Genomic DNA, 20826 nt, shown 5'->3' with positions numbered 1-20826 from the left:
GGTAGCAAGGATAGACCACATGAATAGAGGGAGAACTAGCTATTTGGATACAGAACTGGCTCGAAGGTAGAAGACAGAGGATGATGGTGGAGGGCTGCTTTTCAGACTGGAGGCCTGTGACCAGCTGGGTCCACTGCTTTTTATCATTTATATAAATGATTTGGATGTGAACACAGGAGGTATGGTAAGTAAGTTTACATATGACTCTAAAATTGGAGGTGTAGTGTGCAACAAAGCAGGTTACGTCAGAGTACAATGAGATCATGATCATATGGGCCAACGAGCTGAGGAGTGACAGACAGAGCTTAGACAAATGTGAGGTGCTGCTTTTTAGAAAGTCAAATCATGGCAGGACTTATACACTTAATGGTAAGGTCCTGTGGAGTGTTGCTGAACAAAGAAACCATGGAGTGTAGGTTCATAGTTCCTTGAAAGTGGAGTCGCAGGTAGATAGGATAGTGAAGGTAGTGTTTGGAATGCTTGCCTTTACTGGTCAGTGCACTGAGTATAGGAGTTGGGAGGTCATGTTGCAGCTGTACAGAACATTAGTTTGGCCACTTTTTGAATACTGCATGGAATTCTGATCTCCCTTCTATAGGAAGGATGTTGTGAAACTAGACAGAGTTCAGAAAAGATTTACTAGGATGTTGCCAGTGTTGGAGAGTTTGAACTATAGAGATAGCCTGAATAGGCTGGGGCTATTTTCCCCGGGGCGTCAGAGGTTGAGGGGTAACCTTATAGGAGTTTATAAAATCATGAAGGACATGGGTAGGGTAAATAGGCAAGGTCTTTCCCTGGGGTCGGGGAGTCCAGAACTAGAGGACATAGGTTTCAGGTGAGGGGGGAAAGATGTAAAAGGGACCTAAGGGTCAATGTTTTTATGCAGAGGATGGTGCATGTATGCAACGAGCTGCAACGAGCCAGAGGAAGTGGTGGAGGCTGGTATGATTACAACATTTAAAAGGCACAAAAACAGAAGTTGCTGGAAAAGCACCGCAGGTCTGGCAGCATCTGTGAAGAAAAATCAGAGTTAACATTTTAGGTCTGGTGCCGCTTCCTCAGGAAAGCATCTGGATGGGTCTCTGAATAGGGAGGGTTTACAGGCATATGGGCCAAATACTGGCAAATGGGACTAGATTTATATCGGATATCTAGTCAGCATGGACAAGTTGGACTGAAGGGTCTGTTTCTGTGCTGTATAACTCTATGACTTGTAGGTGAAAAAAAAAGTATGGCTCAGAGGGGAACCTGCAGTAAGTGGAATTCTCATGCATCTTCTGCTCTTCTAGGTGGTTGAGGTTGCCTATTTGGAAGGTGCTGTTGAAACAACCTCAGTGAGTTGCTCCATGGTACATACTCTTGCATTGTGCGTTGGTAGTGAAGGAAGTGAATACTAAAGGTGGTGAATAGGAAGTCAGTCAAGTCAGTTGCTTTGTTCTGGATGAAGCCAAGATTGTCCAGAGTTGTTGGGGTTGCACTCGTCTCAAAAAGCAAAAGAGTATTCTGTTGCACTCCCAAACTTGCGCTTGTGGATGGTGGACAGACACTGGGGAGACAGGAAGCAAGTTATTCACCTCAGAATTCATACACTTTGACCCTTTCTTGTAGCCACAGTACTTATATGGCTGATCCAGTTCAGTTTCTGGTCAAGGTGACCGTCAGGATGTTCAAAGTGATGGTAACGGTATTGAGTGAAGGGCCAATACTTAGATTCTCATGGTGAAGATGGTCATTGCCTGGTACTGGTGCAACTTGAATTTTATTTGTTACTTAGCAGCCCAAGTCTTGATGCTGTCCAAACCTTCCTGCATAAGGACACAGACTGCATGAGTATTTGAAGAGCTGTGAATGGTGAAAACTGAGCAATGAACATCTCCACTTTGACATCATGTAAAAGAAACGGTCATTCGTGAAGCAGCTGAATGTAAGGACTTAACTACCTTAAAGCATTCCTGCAGTTAACCACTGGGACTGAGATGACTGACCTCTCACAATCACAACCATTTTCCTTTGTCCTCTGTAACTCCAACCAGTGGAGGTTTTTCTCCTGATTCTCATTAACTCCAATTTTGCTGGGGAACCTTGCTGCCATTCTCAGCTAAATGCTGACATAATGCCAAGGACTCTCACTCTCAGTTCAGCTTTTTTGTTCATGTTTGGACAAAGCTATAATGAGGTCAGGAGCTTAGTGGTCCTGCAGAAACCAATGTAAGTGCCACTGATAGCACTATCAATGAACCCTTACATCATTTACACAACTCCATTTGTGTACACAATGCCACACAAGTCCCACATCCCAAAAAACACAAAAGTTGTCGTGCAGAGTTGCGTAAAAACACTGTTCAAACGAGCCATAACACATTGCAACAACCCAGAACTAGGCCAAAATGAAGAAGAATACCTCCACCAACTATTTAGAGACAACGGATACCCAAAAGCTGGGTCCGACGATGCCCATCGCACAAACAAGAAGAAGATACAGTACGCCCCGAGATGCATGTCATGTTACCGTACATCAAGAACACATTTGAACTGACCACAGACTCCTACGGCCACTGGGCATCAGAGCAGCACACAAACCTACATCAACCCTATGCCAACTGCTAACAAGAATCAAAGACCCTTACCCATTATGGACAGAACCAATGTAATTTGCAAGATTTCATGCAAGGACTGCAACAAACATTACATTGGACAGACAGGAAGACAACTGGCTATGAGAATACATGAACACCAACGAGCAACAAAAAGACACAACCAATACTCACTAATCTCCATAAACACAGAGAAGCAGAACCACCAGTTCGATTGGGATAACTTTAGGATCCGAAGACAAGCCAAACATAGACAGGCGCGGGAATTTCTATAGGTCTGGCTCTCCACCAAGAAGGCCATAAATAAACATGTAGAATTAGACCCTATATACACACCACTGTGAAGAAAAACTGGAAATGAGGTAACCAACTCCAATGGACCCCAGAGTTTAAATAACAAGCGGGAAAACACAACAATGCTTCATCAGAGGCTGCAGTGATGATGTTACCCAGCAGGGTAATAAAATGTCTCCAAACTAATGAATCAGTTCAGCAAATGTACCAACCACCCGTATATATGTATATATTTGGCATTGTCAACTTTGCCACAGTATCTGAGAATTTCATACAAACACCTCAACATTTTAGGAGCATTATAATCTGAGCAAAATGTATTTTGCTACATTGTATTCAAGCTGATCTTTCAAATATTAGGATCTCAGTTCGAGTGGTTAATTCTGAGTTAATCTGATAAAATTATCATCCTAGCACTTTATATTTAACCCTGGAGAAGTTAGGGTCACAATTTGAAGGAACATTATCAATTTAAAGAAAAATACCCAATATGTCCTTAATACTGTATGCAAACATGCTAAGATTCTAATGTAGCAAAGATGAAGGATTTGTTTACAAGTCAGGAAGGTGTGAAAATTGAAGGTCCTGCTGTTATTGCCCCTCGAGGCATTAGAAGTTGTGGAATTGGACAAAAATCCTTGATCTCCACAGTCCATCTTGTTGCTGGCACACACATTGTGCTTATCAATGGTAGAAATAGTGAATATTTATGGTGGTGGATGAAATACTGATCAAGTGAGTTGCTTTCCTCTAGATAGTGTTGAGAATATTGATTGTTGTTTGAGCTTCACTCATTTAAGCAAATGGAGAGTATTCTACTGCATTCCTGACTTGTAGATAATGGGCAGGCTTTAGAAAATCAGTTAATGTGAGCTCCTAACTACATAGTATCTCAGCCTCAAATCAGCTAGGTTAGCTACAGTATTTATAGAGCTGGGCTATTAATGGTGACTTCCAGGATGTTGATAGTGAGGGATTCAACAAGGTTGTTCAATGTCAAGGTGAGATGGCTGGACTCTTCGTTCTTGGAGATGGTTGTTGCCTGGGATTTGTGTGGCATTAATATTAGTTACCACTCGTCCATTCAAGCCTGGATGTGCCCAGATTTTGTTGCGTGTGGGCACAGGTTGCTTCAGAATCATAAATGATTGTGAACACTCTGAATTTACCTGGCAAGAAATTCACTTCTGATATTATGGAGGGAAGGTCATTGATGAAAATGGTTGGGTCTAGCACATTGATCTGTGGAACTCCTCAACCACAATCATTTTTCTTTGTGCTTGATATGATTTCAAACAGTGGAAAATTCAACCAACCCTCCTACACCCTGATTCCTATTAGCTTCAATTTGCTAGGACTCCTTAATATTGTAGTTGGCGAAATCCCATTTTGAATAACTTCCATATCACCTCTTTCCATGATTAGATCACAGCCATAATGAGGTCTGGGGCTCAGTGGTTCTGTTGGGACCCAAACTGAACATTGATAAACAAGTAATAGCTTGATAGCACTGTCAATGCTAACTTTCATCACTTTGCTGACAATTGAGAGTCGACTGATGAGTTGGTAATTGGGCAGACTGAATTTGTCTCACCTTTTGTAAATGGGATACACACGGGCTTGTCGTTGAGGGGTTCAAGGGGATATACCTAATTCTGTTGACATCGGTTCATATCATTCACGCTTAAAGCTTCTGCTGTTCAGAGCTAAACCTATACTTATCTTTTTTTTATGTAGCCAAGGCTGAGAGAGTTTTACCATCATGCAGAGACTTACATTTCTGACAATCTTTACAATTTGCAGGTAAATGGTCAGGAATTAGATGTTGTACAAAATGTTTCACATAGTAGAGTACATGCAAAAATATTATGCATGCCTTCAATTTGTTGATCTTGATTATAATTTAGATTTAAAACATATTCCACAAATTGGTTGCATCGTTTCCAGAACACAAAATAGATGGAAATTGACCATTGCTCACTAACCTTCAATGATACCCAATAAAGCAACGTCGTGATTTAAACTTCTCACCCAGTTTTCAAATACCCTACTGTATCACCTTCACTCATTAATGCATTATCTTGCAGCTTACACCCTCTGAAATACCTGTTCTCTAATTCTGGCATCTTATGCATCCCTGAATTGAATGCTTCATCACTCATGGAGGCATCTATAGCTGACCCCTTTGCAAATCTCCCACCCCTAAACCCCTCTGCCTTGCTAACTTCAACCAATATGTTCTTCAGCGTCAACCATGTCTCAGTTGGAAGCATTGTCACATCTCAGTCAGAAGGTTCCAGGTTTCAAGTTCCACTCCAGGGCTGAAACACAAACTTGAAAGGCTTACACTCCAATTAGTACTCAGCAAATGTACCATTGCTGCAGGTGCCACCTTTTGGTCGAGGCATCAAATCAAAGCTTAACTGCTTTCTCAGGTGCTTGTAATTTTGAAGTAATCCCTGGAGTCCTGGCCAATCCCTCAATCAACATCACAAAACAAAAAAATTAACTCGTCATTATCAAATTGCGCCCAATTCCTACATTACAACAGTGATTCCACTTTAAAAGTAGTTATAAAGAACAAAGAACAAAGAACAAAGAACAAAGAAAATTACAGCACAGGAACAGGCCCTTCGGCCCTCCAAGCCTGCGCCGATCCAGACCCTCTATCTAAACCTGTCGCCTATTTTCCAAGGATCTGTATCCCTCTGCTCCCTACCCATTTATGTATCTGTCTAGATACATCTTAAATGATGCTATCGTGCCCGCCTCTACCACCTCCGCTGGCAACGCGTTTCAGGCACCCACCACCCTCTGCGTAAAGAACTTTCCACACATATCTCCCTTAAACTTTTCCCCTCTCACCTTGAAATCGTGACCCCTAGTAACTGAGTCCCCCACTCTGGGAAAAAGCTTCTTGCTATCCACCCTATCTATACCTCTCATGATTTTGTAGACCTCAATCAGGTCCCCCCTCAACCTCCGTCTTTCTAATGTAAATAATCCTAACCTACTCAACCTCCCTTCATAGCTAGCGCCCTCCATACCAGGCAACATCCTGGTGAACCTCCTCTGCACCCTCTCCAAAGCATCCACATCCTTTGGTAACGTGGATGTGAATTTAATGTGAATCATTGAATTCTTACAGTGTGGAAGCAGGCTATTCGGCCCATTGAATCTACACCAACCCTTTTGAAGAGCATTCCACATTCCATCTGGGCCCAACCCCATACCCTATCCCTGTAACCCTGTATTTCCCATGGCTAATCCACCTAGCCTGCACATCCCTGGACACTATGGGCAATTTAGCATCGCCAATCCACCTAACCTGCACATTTTTAGATTGTGGGAAGAAACCGGAGCACCGGGAGGAAATCCATGCAGACACAGGGAGAATGTGCAAACTCCACAACAGTCACTCAAGGCTGGAATCGAACCCCAATCCCTGGCGCTGTGAGGCAGTAGTGCTAACCACTGTGCCAATGCACTTAATTGGTTGTAAAGCACATTGTCATGCCCCAGTAAAGGGCGTTATATTAATTCAAATCTTTCTTTTTTAGAAGTCTGACTCTTTGACTGGAATTTTTTGGTCATCTGTCCAAATATCTCCTTTGTGGCCCAGTGTCATATTTTAACAACGTTTAATTGTTCAGGAGGTGCTAACATGAACAATAGTTGTTGTGTTGTATCAATATTACATTTTGGATCCTACTCCCTTTGCACACCAGCTATAAATTCTTTAAAAATGTGTCCATATTCAAGGTTATTTAAAAAGTGCACAACTGAATATCATTTGGAATAAAAATAATATAATCAATAAGCAAGTTTCACACAAAAATTGTACCTCACTAGTCTTTTAATTTTCAGAGTTTCCAAGCTATTTCTTAACACCACTGCAACTTTCTCACTTCTACTCAATTTGAATGCAAAGATTTAATTCTGCTGCTGCGTATTATTATAAAGTGCTAATAATCCAACAGAAAGGATCCGGTCCCATTAATTTACATCTTAAATAGGATTCCTCAGAGATAGTAAGAACTGCAGATGCTGAAGTCAGAGATAACACAGTGTGGATGTGGAAGAACACATCTTGAGTAGGATTCCTGCCTTTTGCCAGTCAGAATGCAGCATAGTGAACCCTGGACTCTGATTGTCAGCTGATGAAACCATTCCCACAGACAGGGTGAATGGATATCCCTCAATTAACTTACAAAGAGAACTACAGCTTGAAGGGTTCAAATTTCAACAATTTAATACCACAGTTGTATTTTATTTCTTAAAATTAACCACAAGATTCAAATGCATGTTAAACCCACTAGCTGATGGCAAATCCAAAGTTTAATGCCCTACAGAAGAAATAAGCAATATCATTACTACTAATGTGCACTTAATCTAAAACAATAGATACTGACATCGTGCAATGGCTAACAGAACATTGTTATTGCATGGGTGATCTTCAGCTGGTCCCCATCAGCAATATTTCATGATGAATGACACACAATTAAAGATTCATCCAACTGAACACTCGTTAGCTGCAGTGAATAGTCCATCATAATTAATGATTGTAAAAATTTATTGAAATCTTGAACTATTGCATCGTACCTTCTGCACTGCATTTGCACAACCTTAGTTATCTATTACCAAACAAAATCAGAGGCCTGAAGTTTAATTCTTTTTTTCCAAATAGATTACAACAAGTTAGATATCTGACAGATTGAAGTGCACTCCAGTCATTGCACAGGTTTCACTGAATAGAAACAGGGTGACAAACATCCAATTTAGGCAGAAACATTATGATGAATATCTGAGGTGTAGCCTTCACCCGCACTAGAATATATTTTCTAAATTAGAGAAATGAGTTTGCAACACTGTCAGCACTATTTGGTTAGCAATCAACAGAAAACTGATTTTGTTTCAAATCCTAACAAATGATTCACACAGCTATCAAGGTTTAAACTTGCAGTAGCACATTTAGAAACAACTTAGAATGCAACTTGGTGCTGCCAACCTCTTTCTCTCCAATTCTGCATGATCTGACTCTTAATTTTAGTTCCTCAACTAATCCTATAATTCTTCAAAAGCTTGCCTGATGAAATTAACAGCAGGCCCCCTCAAACCAGTCATAGATAATAGTACGGAAAGGCCAGGTGTAGCAAGGGATCTGTTGAAGCTTGTTAACAAAACTAAGTGGCAATATAGGTTATGTTAGGCAGGTAAAATACATGAAGTTTTAGTAATGGATCCTCATTAACATCGATAGTACAATATCGTTACAGTGCCTTTCAAAAGCTTGGCCTAAAATACCACAGACAAATTCGAAGTCCATTCACTCAAGGCTTATGTTTCACAATTTGTTTTCCTACAGGACCAAAACACATGCATCAAAATTAAATCCTTTTTGCTAAATATTCCTCATTGAAGATGGACAGAAAGTAAAATATTCACCGTTTGTTAGTCTGTAAACAATATATTTAAAAAACTAATAGACTGATTCAACAAAACTTGATGCACTGATTGGCTATGGCCCAAGTTAGAACTGATTAGTGTTTTGATGAAGATGCAGCTCTAGATCTTAAAAACAATTCATTAACATTGGGAGAGATGATGAATTGATATGGATTGTTTTATTCAGAATCTTTTTTTTTTAAATATTAAGGATTGCCTCTGCTGCCATGGTGTAACTTTTCACAGCTGTTAAAATATGGTCAGAGTTTTCAGAGGAAGTTGTTGCATGACAGTTAGCCCGAAGCTGCCTCAGTGAGATGAAGCAGTTGGTAATTATGGACTATCATCTGGCCAGGAGAAAACCTAAAGCAAGCCTTGAGAAGTGTCAAGCTGAGTCAGCAGAAGCATGCACTCTCTTATTATTTCTACTATCAACAGTTAAAAGGACATCATCTTTTGAAGATTAATCATTTTTTTACAAGAAAAAAAAATCATAAAGACGAATATAATGTATTTCAACTAAGGTGACACTGGTCTGTTAAAATAAAACTAAAACTGGAACTTAGCTTCCTCAGTATCTATGCAATTATTTTTCCCTGAAACAATTTTATTTATAGCTAATTTGAAATCTTTTCACTTAAAATTATCTCCTGAATAAAGATTTTGTTTTGCAATAGAAATCTACACAAGAAGATTGGTTGGCAGCTAAAACTCTGAATGATATGTGCATATGAACCACCTTACAGTCCATATGCTTTACAAAAAATACAATTTCCAAACTGTCAACTCCAATTTGGCACAGCATTCCTATGAAAGTAATATTTTGAAATCAAGATGCAGCATGAGCAAAGTTATTGTATTCAGTATAAACTGGATTTATCAGTTTTACTCAAAGGACTGGAGCAACTTTCCGCAAACCTTAATCTCAATGCCCTAGGAACACTGGCCTTCGAATCAGAAGTAGACTATTCAGTTTTGCAAGTCTGATCTGTCATTCAATAACATCACAGCTGATCTGACTATGGTCTCAGCTCCACTTTCCTGTCTGCACCATATATTCCTTAATAATTAAAGGAAAATCTGTTGAATTTTTAATTTTTACAATTTTTAAAAATCAAAAAATTATTGTGTCTATCAAGTGCCCTCATTGTTCACCTACTGTGAAAATTCCTTGGTGGAAGACCACTGAAAGAAACTTTACCAAGTACGAAAACCCTGTGTCATATGTTAGCTCACCAGCAAACATATGGGATTAGATTCCTTGAAGTTTATTTTGATTCCCAAAAAAATTAATTACTCTCACTATCACTATGGGGTAGTACAGGACTGAGCCAGACAGACCAGGCTTCAATTTCGATCACTGTGCTAAATTAGCTGATATCAGATGAAATGGCACTCTAGTTATCACAAGTGGTCCGGGTTTCAACGGGCAAAATGACAGAAGCAAATGTCAGTGTACATGGTGAGGAAGGACAAAAGTCAGGCTCAGCTGCAGCAATCCATACAGCCAAGATCCAGCACAAATTATCACCTTCAGTTAATGATCAAAAGAAAATGCATCAATATAAATAATGTATCATAATTTATGATAAGGACACTCCAACTTGACACTACAATATCATTTCAGCAGTTTATTGTTACTTTTAATCAGGACACAAGTTACAAGTTTTCAGCTTATGGAAGCAGTTCAAAGTCTTCAATAATCTGCACATGAACCCAACTAAAGATTACAAAAATAGTGGCAAAACACAGGAAGTAAACAATTCAGAAATCAGAGAATTATTACCTCATGCCCTACTTCAGACACGTGTATAGTTCTGACATTTTCACAACATTCCATGTCTCCCATGCAGTTCTTATTTATACTACAGCCCCGCTTTTGCGGTACAGAAGAACACAGGAGCAGGAATGGGCCATTCAGCCCATTGAGCCTGCTCTGCCATTCCATCTCGTGGCTCATCATCTACCTCAATGTCATATACCTGCACTGTTCCCACACAGAGTCATACCGCATGGAAACAGACCCTTCAGTCCAACCAGTCCATGCCAAACATAATCCCAAACTAAACTAGTACCACCTATCTACTCCTTGCTCATTTCCCTCCAGACCTTTCCTATTCATGTATTTATCTAAATGTCTTTTTAACATTGTAATTGTACCCACATCCACCACTTACTCAGGAAGTTCATTCCAATTTAAACCACCCTCTGTGTAAAAAAAATTTGCCCCCCATATCTTTTTTAAATCTCTCTCCTCTCACCTTAAAAATGTGCCCCCTCGTCTTGAAATCTCCCATCCACAGAAAAAACAATTACCACTAATCCTATCTATACCCTTCATGATTTTATAAACTTCTATAAGGTTGCCTCTCAACCTCCTACGCTCCAGTGAAAGAAGTCTCAGTCTATCCAGCTTCTCCTTATAATTTAAACCTTCCATACCTGGCATCATCTTGGTAAATCTCTTCTGAACCCTCTCCAGCTTGGTAATAACTTTCCTGTAACTGGGTGACCAGAACAGGACATAGTATTCAAGAAGAGGTCTCACCAATGGCTTGTACAACCTGAACATGACTTCCCAATCCTGTACCCAAAAGACTGGGCAACGAAGGCAAGTGTGCTAAATGCTTTTTTAACCATCCATCTATATTTGATAGAAACTTCGAACAATTATGTACCTGAACACCTATTACCAACCTTGCTTTCCGTATACTCTTAACATCATTATTAATTAGAGAGCTACCAATCTCTGTCTTGAACTTACTTCATGACTGAGTTTCCACAATCCTCTGGGCATTGGAATTCCAATGATTCACCCACCCTCTGAGGGAAGAAGTTCCCCATCAGGCCTTTTATTTCAGGAATGTCTCTCCTGGTTCTAGATCCCACAGGCAGGAAAAATGTGCTCACTATGTCTATTTTGTCTATCTGTTTAACAATTTTCTCAGTTACTACAAGATCACCTCTGATTGTTCTAAACTCCAGAGAATACAGACCCAGTCTCCTTACTGTCTCCTCATAGAACAGTTACACCATCTCTGCCACATTCTCTCAATGATAACTAAATCCGTCCTTCAGGCCAGGGACCTGAACTGCACTCTGCTCCACCTGCAGTCACACCAGTGTTCTATATGATTGAAGGAAAACTTCTTTGCTCTTGTACGCAAATGCTCTTACGATAAAGGATAACATACCAATTTCCTTGCAAAACGCTATTGTATCTGTGCGCCAGCTTTCAGTGATTTACGAACAAGGACACAGACTTTGGACAGCAAAACCTTCCAATCCAACAGAAATAACAGTGGAGCTATCAGCTCTCACTACTATTAAACAATATATCAGACAGGAGCTTTGCACAAACACTCCAACACAGTTAAAAATGTTAAATCAGGAATTTATTATTTGAGCTGCTTTGCTCGTTCCAAAACTTTACAATAACAGTACCTACCTTATTGCGATTTAGAACTAAAATATGCAACATACATGCTGCTGAATTTATACGGTAGTTACCCAAGAATTTTGCCAGAAAAAGTTGGGGCTTGTGAAACTTTAATGATGTGATTAGTCTCAAATACTGCCAAACAACCACTACTAACACATGAATTTTACTTTTAAGGACATAAGAATTCGGAGGAGGAGAGGATATGGCCCATGTTGCTTCACCATTCAGTATGATCATAACTGATCTTCTGTCACAACTTTACTTTCCTGCCTGTTGCCCATTTTCCTCGATTTCCCTCAGAGATCAAAATCTGTCAATCCCGTTGTTGTATATTTAATGAAGAAGCACCAACTATCTTGTGGGACAGAAAATTCAAGAGATTGACAATCTTTTGAGTGATGGTATTTGTTCTCATCTCAGTCCTAAATGACTGACCACTTCTCCTGAAGCAATGCCCCATATTCTGGACTCCCCAGACAGGGGAAACATCTCATCGAATCCCTACCGTGTGGAATCTATCTCCATTTGTTCAAAAAGTGTTTCATAACTACGAAGAAACCTGACAAAGTTAATATTAGATGTGTTGAGATGCAAATGAAACTATCCTGTAGATGTTTCTTCAATTTCTATTCATTTAAACACATACCTGTTCATGTAAAGGAACAAGAATTTGGCCACACCTTTGATGATTCATTCATTTTACTAAAGAAATATCTTTAACTACAAACAGAGCTTTACAGAAGTAATCTAACGATTAACGCAAACCTTCTGTCAACACAGAACTGTCAGTGATAAACCATTTGCTGGGGTTAAAGAAAAGGAGGAAGAAATTATTGAAAGTAATTTGATTCATTACGCTGAAAAAAAGACAATAAAAGCTATCAAAAGTGTCACTGAGGCTTAACAAGAATTTAAAAGAACACTAAGGATTCATATTGCAAGTCAGCGGACAAGCTCCCTCCCAAAGCTAAAGAGACATTTCAACCTGACAGCCATTGGATGGGGAGATGGGAGAAAGAGAGGAGGAAAAACAGTTCACAATACATTCTGCTTAAGAGAACAGAATGCCTCCCAGTAGTTTATACTTTTTCCAAAGTTATATTAATGTATATACAATACAATTAAATGGTACGTGTTAATGCAATTAAGTGTTATATGTAAGAAAAGATTTTCAAACTTAACTTATCTTGGGTGGAAGATCCCAGGAGGTACATTAGTTCGTGAGGTTCCTCTGTTAACATGGATGTTATCTCCATTCTTCTTTCCGAATGAAGAATAGGTGTTAACCCTGGTTATTCTTATTTACCCTTTGGGGGTTGGTTAGCTAAATTGACTGGATGGCTGCTTTACGGTGCAGTGTGACATCAATAAAGTGAGTTCAGTTTCCATAGCTGCTGAGATTACCATGAAGGTCCTGCCTTCGCAACCTCATGCCTTGCCTGAGCCATTACAATCCTGAGATTAAACCACCACCAGTGGTTTCTCTCTAATGAGCAGCCCTATGGTAATCCTGGATTACAGTGTTTTACTACTACTACTACGGTTATTACTATATATCCCTGAATCAACATTACACAAATAAATTATCAGGCCATTGCCATATTGTTGTTTATGAGAGTTTGCTCTGTAAAAAAAAATGCTATGCTTCTGCCTGCAGCTGTGACCACACTTTGAAATACTTTATTGGTTGTAAATGGCCTTGAGACAACCAGAAATAGTGAAAAATGCTATATAATTGCCGATTTTTAAATTTTTTAAACAAAATATTTTATGCAACAGCTAACACTGCCCTTAGGAAATTAGGACTGAAAATCAAGGGAGTATGTCAGTATCAGCAAAGTGTTCATACACTTAAAAATTTATAAACCAGAGACTGAGTGCAATAGTGTTGGTCAAATCACGTGGGGGAGGTTTGAATGAGAGGAGCCCTTACAAATATTCACCTGATGACACACCTTTTCCTGCCTTCTAAAATGGTGTTTGAAGGTCTGGACAGGTGGGCTGTTTGGAGATTTGTGCACTCTCTCCAGTGCTTTGATTTCAGCTTTGCATACTCCCCATACAAAGTCTCTTCATGTTTTTGGTTACTTCCTGAGTGAGCCTTCTCTATTTTGGTTAGTCACAAGTTAGGGTCTCCAATGAGTTGGAAAGCTATGTTGGACTTCTTCAGGCATGTTTGAGGATACCTCTAATGTATTTCTGCTGTGCTGTTGCACAGACCTTCTGCTGTGTTTGAGATTCGACTGGAGCAATTGCTTTGGGAGTCAGGTATACAAACAACTTGTCCACCCCAGCAGAGTTGGTGTTAAATGATTAGCACCTTGATACTTGACAAAGAGCTATTGAGTCCTGTTGGGCAGCCTTTATTGCCACGAGATTGGAGTATCTTGTGAAGGCATCATTGGTGGTACTTCTCATGGCATTGAAGTGCCTGCTATAAATTGTGCAAGGCTCTGAAGCATACAGTATGGTGGGGATCACTACTGCCTGGTAAACCCTGGTACTGTTGGGTTTGAGATCCTGACCCTCAAATATTGTCTTCTCCATTGGCTAAAGGCTGAGATGGCACACAGCAGACAATGATAAATGTTGTTGTCTATGTCTCCCATCAACAACCGAAAGCTCCCAAGATACAGACAATGGTCCATATTCCCAGAATCTATCTGTTCCGAGGAAGTAACATGCTGTGGGAACTTACTGGAAGAGAACCTTTACTTTCCAGTTGTTTTTAAAAAGCCTAATTTTCATTTTATTTGGTGAAAGGTTCGGAAATGATATGAAAGACAGTTTCTTAGTGAGTGTGCACAATTTCACCCACATATTCAAGCTCTCTGACTGAGATTGGGATGGTTTTTCAATTTGGATTGAAGGCAATTTAGATTGAACAGTTTCCCATCCGTTCTGTAACATACCTTCACGCCTATGGGTAACTTGCTGGAGATGAAGTGCAGTATTACGTAGAGAAAAATGGAAATAACATAGCCAACAAGTTCAGAAAAGTACAGAAGTCAGATGACAATGGGTATAAATCTGATGATTTTCTAGATTCTGACCCACAGTCCTCAGTCTGACTTAGAAGAGTAATCAGATGTTTCTGAGACCTATAATTTTAAAGCTGAAACACCTCAAAATTTCATTACCAAACCTTACCAAGTGGTGCAGGTAGCTACACAAAGGTTTGATTATACCATATAATTACATGCGAAGGTACATACAGATTATGTAGATAGATACTATCTCCCTCCATTAGCTTACCTGTCCCCAAATTCAGAAACCTCCAGAACCCTTTTTTCCCCAAGTTCTCAAATTCCAGACTGTTTTGCTTTTCACATCCCTGTGTTTCAGTGACCACCTTGGCTCCATGTATATAAATCACTCTCCATAAACATCCACCGCTCTGCTTGCTTGCTTCCTTCTCCTAAACTCAGTTCTTTTACCAAACGTTTGGCCAACTCTCCTAATATCAACTTCCTTAATTTGGTCTCCATTTTTGTTCCCCAATATACTTCAGTGAAGCACTCTGGAATGCTTTTCCAAATTAAAGGCTCATATAAAGAATAGTGTAACACAGACCAAAATAAAACCTAACATTGCTACAATTCAAATATTCCATTAAATTATAACATATATTTTCATGAAGTAAGCTGCAACTGCTAAGCATGAACAGTTGAATAAAACCATTTTCCACAGACTCCAAGTGCCTACAGGCCAAAATTATTTGCCAATGCTATTTTAACTAAGTGTCTCAGACTAATTTACATGCCACTTTGGGGTGCGGGGGTGGTGAAGAATCCCTAAAATATAAAACAATAGAATCTAGACCAAAACACAGTTAAAATACCTGGCAATGGGCTTCACTTTCAAATCAATTGACACATTAATTCATTCCTTCTCACAACGTAGTACAGTGCTATAGCACATTGCAAGTTGTGTATAAATATGGGTGCTTTCCAAAAGACAGATTATCTCATAATTCATTTGGTGTATTTAGAGCTTTATTGAATATATCTACCATAATTCCCAAATAAACTGCATTCAAATCAAACTCACACTTATAATCGATTCCTCAGTTGACAATCCACTATCTATACACAAAGCAGGTAGAAAACAAACCGAAGTAACTGATAAATCATCCTGATTCTGTGATAGTAATTATTCTGCACAGTGTTTTGGCAGGTAGATTTTTTTTATTGAATCCAAATCTTTGTCGTTTCACGATTGCTGGATTCTGCCATAACCCAAACAAAAGCAGCTCCTACACACAATGGAAGGGAGGGAGGGAAAAGGGGCAGTGCAGAAACAAACAGCTGCTTCCCCGAGAAACAACACGGGAGCAGTCGCTGTACTGTCTGTCTAGCCACTGCCCCACGATAATCGGAATATCACATAAAGTGGATGAGGAGCCAAAACCCTGAATGTTTGTCAGCGACAGGGAGGCTACTCCAAATAAATATCAATAACCCTGTGGCCTCAAAACCTGACTGCTTCAGCGAAGTTTCCCCAGAAGAGCAGGAATAAAAAAAAAGTTCGAATTTATTCAGATTGATAAAATAAATTGACTGTTACCCCCTCCTCAGAGAAGACGGGAGGTGGGGGCACTCACTTATTTGCACCAACTAGGTAGGCCTCTGTGGGACCCCGATGTAAAGTGAAAGGAAACGGCTCGGGGCTGGGTGCGGGTTCCCAGCTGCCTACTAGTCCCACAGAGACAGTACTCACCGCCTCCACCGCCTGCTGCAGGATGTTGGTAAATTTGGTGAACATCTTGGCCTTGGACTCGCGGATCTCCCGGCGGATCTTCTCCTTGGATTCCTCAATCTTCTTCCTGGTTCGATCCAGCCTGGCTGTTCATGCGGCTCACACACAAAATAACAGAACGGAGGAAAAACGACCACGAAACGAGTAAATCAAAGATACAACGCGCAGGCAGACCCCGGTGATCAAATAAGCCAACAGTAAACATTCAACATCTCAAACAACACATACACACAACCGACACCGTGGCACCACAAACACTGACTGTTGGTCCAACTCACGACGCGGTCCTCCCAGCGCCAGGGGGCGACGCCCTAGCCCGGCACCGCCTCATAGTGCGGTCACCCTGGCGTCAGAAGGCGCACAACAGCATAGTCCTCCGTCCTGTCTTACTCACCGACTGGCAATGTGGTCCTCCCAGCACCAGACGGCGGTGAAGAAGACATTTGCCCCGTACACATTGCCTCACCGACTGACAATGTGGTCCTCCCAACACCAGGGGACAATAAAAAACACAGTCCGTGCTGGGTCTCACTGATTGATAATATGGCCTTCCCACCGCCAGAGGGAAGTGAAGAACCCAGTGTACTGTCCAATGAATATAAAAAGGGCACGGTGGTAATGTCACTACCACTGGGTCGGGAGGCCCGAGTTCAAATCTCACCTGCTCCAGTGCTGTGTAACAGTCTCTGAACAGGTTGATTAGGGGGAAAAAGGTGAAATAAAATATGTTAAAGCAAAATTCTGCGGATGGTGGAAATTTGAAGTAAAAACAGAAAGTTCTGGAGCAGGGCTGGCAGCATCTGTGGACAGGGAATATTTCGAGGCTAGTGTGATTCTTCTTCAGAACCTGGCTTTTATTATTGTTGTTAAATGTCACTGGCAGACCAGATCTCCAAATTTTGTATCAAATCTATGTCTCTGAATGTCCTTTCCCAATTGAAAGAGGTGTAGGAATAGCCCATATGGCTGTCCATCCCATGCTACTTAGCCTGGTTTTCCAAAGAGTGAGATCAAGCTAATCTTCAGCTTCAACTGCACTTTCCTGCTTACTCCTCATATCCAATAATTCCACAAGAGGCCAAGCATCTGACCATCTCAGCAAGTATATCATAAGATGAAGCATCCACAACTCTTGAGCACCAAATTCCAAAGACCCATTATCTTTTAATTGAAGAAATGTTTTTTCTCAGGCTAAAATGACTGAAAATTTTAAATATTGCAATGGAGAAAAGAACAGCCCAATAGGTTGTTGAAGGCAGATCTCAGTATTAACTGAGAAAAGGAAGATTAGATCTTTGTATCTGCAGATTTGAAACAAGTGCAGCATGGGTAACTGGTAAACACACAAAGAATTGGAATTGCAATTTGGTAAACAAGCAAGGAGCTACAGTGCAGATGTTAGCATTTGGAATTTGAAAGCTATATTGCCTTCTTTTAGCCTGCTCCTGCTTTTTAGTATGTAGGCCTTATACAGTCAGGCCTCTTGTCCATTTTGATCTGTGAATTATGAGAGAATAATGGCTCACCCAAAGGTTCACTTGTTTAATAAGATTAATTTATTTGTAAGCATGATTATAAATCTAAACTGAAAGACAATTCTCTGGAATACAATGTTCTGGAATAGAATGCCCTCACTTCTCTAAGCTTAGCAACACAATGCTCTGGTGTATTGAAGTTTACTGGTCATACAATCACCCCAAATTCTGTTGGTTGCGGATTCTCCTCTTGCTGATCGGTTGGGCTGTCTCTGAAAGCTGCTTTTGACAATCTGTTGGGATGTTCTTTTCTCTACTGCAGTATTGAAATTTAAAGGTCACAGTCTTTTATATTGCTAAAGTCCCTTCCCACAGTTTTCCAGTTTGCTTGAAACTGTGAGGTGTTCCTTCATTGCCAGCCTTCCAGAAATGAAACTCCAAACTGTTATTTGGTCTTATCAGACTTGAAAGCCTGCTATTTTGCTTCGCTGCCTTCTGATAGTGTAACTGAAAATGTCTCACAGCTCAGTAGCTTTTCAAATGAAAAACAATTGACACTGTTCCCAGGTCTGCATTATTCTTAAAGCATACTGATTAAATCGTCGTACGGAAAATAGTCTAATTTGCTTTTTTCCTTACAGTCACAGAGTTGCAAGGAAGGGTTTAAGAGATCTTTAACTGAAATCTTATGGAAACATGCAGTGAACACAGAATGCCACTTTTAGTCATGGAAAACTGTAAAAAGAGGTTGTATTTAACTAGGTAGGTGCTACTAACATTCTATGCACCAAAATTGATTCCCAATATGAAAGTTGGTGTCGTAGGATGAAAACAGAAAAAACTTGGGATTTTTAGCCAGGAGAACAGCTGTCTCAGGGATGATCTTACGGAAGAATATAAAATAGAACAGGGAATGGAAAACTTTGACGTTTATTATTACTTTAAATTTGAATATGAATAAAAGAATGTGACATAGTTAGCAGCAAATGTGGGAATGAGCTCCCATGATATTTGTTGAGAACACAGTTTAGAACAGAACATTCACCTTTGTAAAGTGTTTTGTAGTATTTTATTGTGTAAAAGGTACTATAAAATCATAGGTTGTTGTCATTAAGAAAAAGAGCAGGCTATTTAATTAGGTAAACATTTACTCTATAAAACCTTGGGATACTGGTCTTCCTGGCTGGAAAGCTATTTCTGCACAGCTATTATCATTACAATCCACTAGCTTTGCTTGTTGATTGGCATTGACCTGCACTACCTCCTTATGTTGTGTTAGTTGTTGATGGCATAGTTGCAAATCATATTGAAGACAACAAAAATGACCTTGAAGATATATTAACAAGATTGCACTGCAAGGTGCTCCACGTCTATTCAGTATTTAGTAGCTCATTTTTAAATTGGCAATAGACTTTTTTTGCTGACAGATGAGGACTATACCTCCCTTTAGATAGTTGGATGGATAGATAGATAGATAGATAGGCAGATAGAAAGAAAGAAATTTGTTGTTACTTGTATTTGTGAAAATACAGTAAAAAGTGTATAATTTGCCACAAAATCAGTGCCATTTAATTATATATAAATGTATGACCTTGTAGACAAGCTTTAGCTTCACACTCTGGTTTTCACAATGGTGTTATTGACCATTGTTCCCCATTACTCCTCCAAAAGATGTTCTTATATTCAACCAGGCTTACAGAATAAGTAAGCCCTGCAAGTAAGCTTCCACTCAACAGTCATTTGCTGGTTCATTTCTGAAGACAATACTCTGACTAGTGTCAATGTGTCTGGTATAAAACTTAAACAAAGCCTTGCTATTAACTGTCAATCATCATCAGTTGGTGCATTCTCCATGGCAATGCCACAAGCAAAATTCACTTGCCAACCAGTCAGCACTCTCCTCTCGTGCAACATAAACATTGGGTTCCCCTTGAATTGGTATTTTTGTGAAATACCCTGATGAGTGCCAGATGAAAAACTTTGACAAATTGTGTCATTTTTCAGCAATATTCAAGTCCTGTACAACAAAGCAACTATTTATATTTTGTTTTGTTTGTTCATTCCTGCTTTTGTGTAATAAACCTATGTTTTGTTTTGTTAAAGAACATCTGCAGACTCACGTGAACATGTTTCAGTAACTAACCACCATGTTAAAAAAATTGCAGAAAGCAAACACATCATCTATGGGGCCATGTTTTATTCTGGGATCTGACTTTGTCCAGTATTACCATTAGCTAGGATCAAAGCACAGCTGAAATATTTGGCTTTGCCAGTTTATGAATTTTATCGCAGGCTTCAAGATCTGAACATTGGGACTAAATGAGTGTCCCAAGCGTACATGAACTGGCTGTTTTCTTTAAGGTGTCCTCCTAATTGGCTTGCTTTGGACCTGCCTTCAAATGAGAGGACCGGCAACGGTGAAACCTCAGCCACTGGAGGCCTCAAACGTAAGTGAAATAAAACAATGATGCCTCATTGGAGGGTCAAGAGGACTGAAGGAGAAAGCCTCCCTTGGGGGTGATTGTTGAAATAGTTGTGTCTTGATTCTTTGACCCCAACCCCATTTTGATGCTTGGAGCTACAGGGCAGCCACCTCCAAAAGAACAGCAGCTTTCCTATGTGGCAGACAAACCTGCCCACCAGCAAAGAATCCCAAATGATTGTCCTCCTCCAGACACCTGGGCCCACTTCCTGCCCTTTGATGCAGCTCTCTGCTACTTTACTGGCACCTTCACTCTCACCATCCAGGGATTGATGATATAATTCAGCCTGATGATCACAATCTTAAAACCGAGACAACAAGGTGCAGGGCTGGATG

General features: G+C 40.0%; 1 protein-coding gene across 1 annotated transcript in view; it reads right to left on the bottom strand.

The window, feature by feature from the left end:
* The window catches only part of fhip2a (FHF complex subunit HOOK interacting protein 2), a 57227-nt gene extending 40393 nt beyond the window's left edge, over positions 1-16834 (bottom strand). The window contains exon 1 of the mRNA XM_020529092.2: positions 16495-16834. Within this exon, the coding sequence (XP_020384681.1) occupies positions 16495-16539 (45 nt within the window). The 5' untranslated portion in view covers positions 16540-16834. The remainder of the gene's footprint in view (positions 1-16494) is intronic.
* Between the last annotated feature and the right edge of the window lie 3992 nt (positions 16835-20826).

The sequence above is a fragment of the Rhincodon typus genome, chromosome 20 (assembly GCF_021869965.1).
Source record: "Rhincodon typus isolate 14 chromosome 20, sRhiTyp1.1, whole genome shotgun sequence".
NCBI lineage: Eukaryota > Metazoa > Chordata > Chondrichthyes > Orectolobiformes > Rhincodontidae > Rhincodon > Rhincodon typus.
The sequence above is the reverse complement of the archived record's forward strand: the minus strand, read 5'-3'. Positions and strand labels throughout refer to the sequence as shown.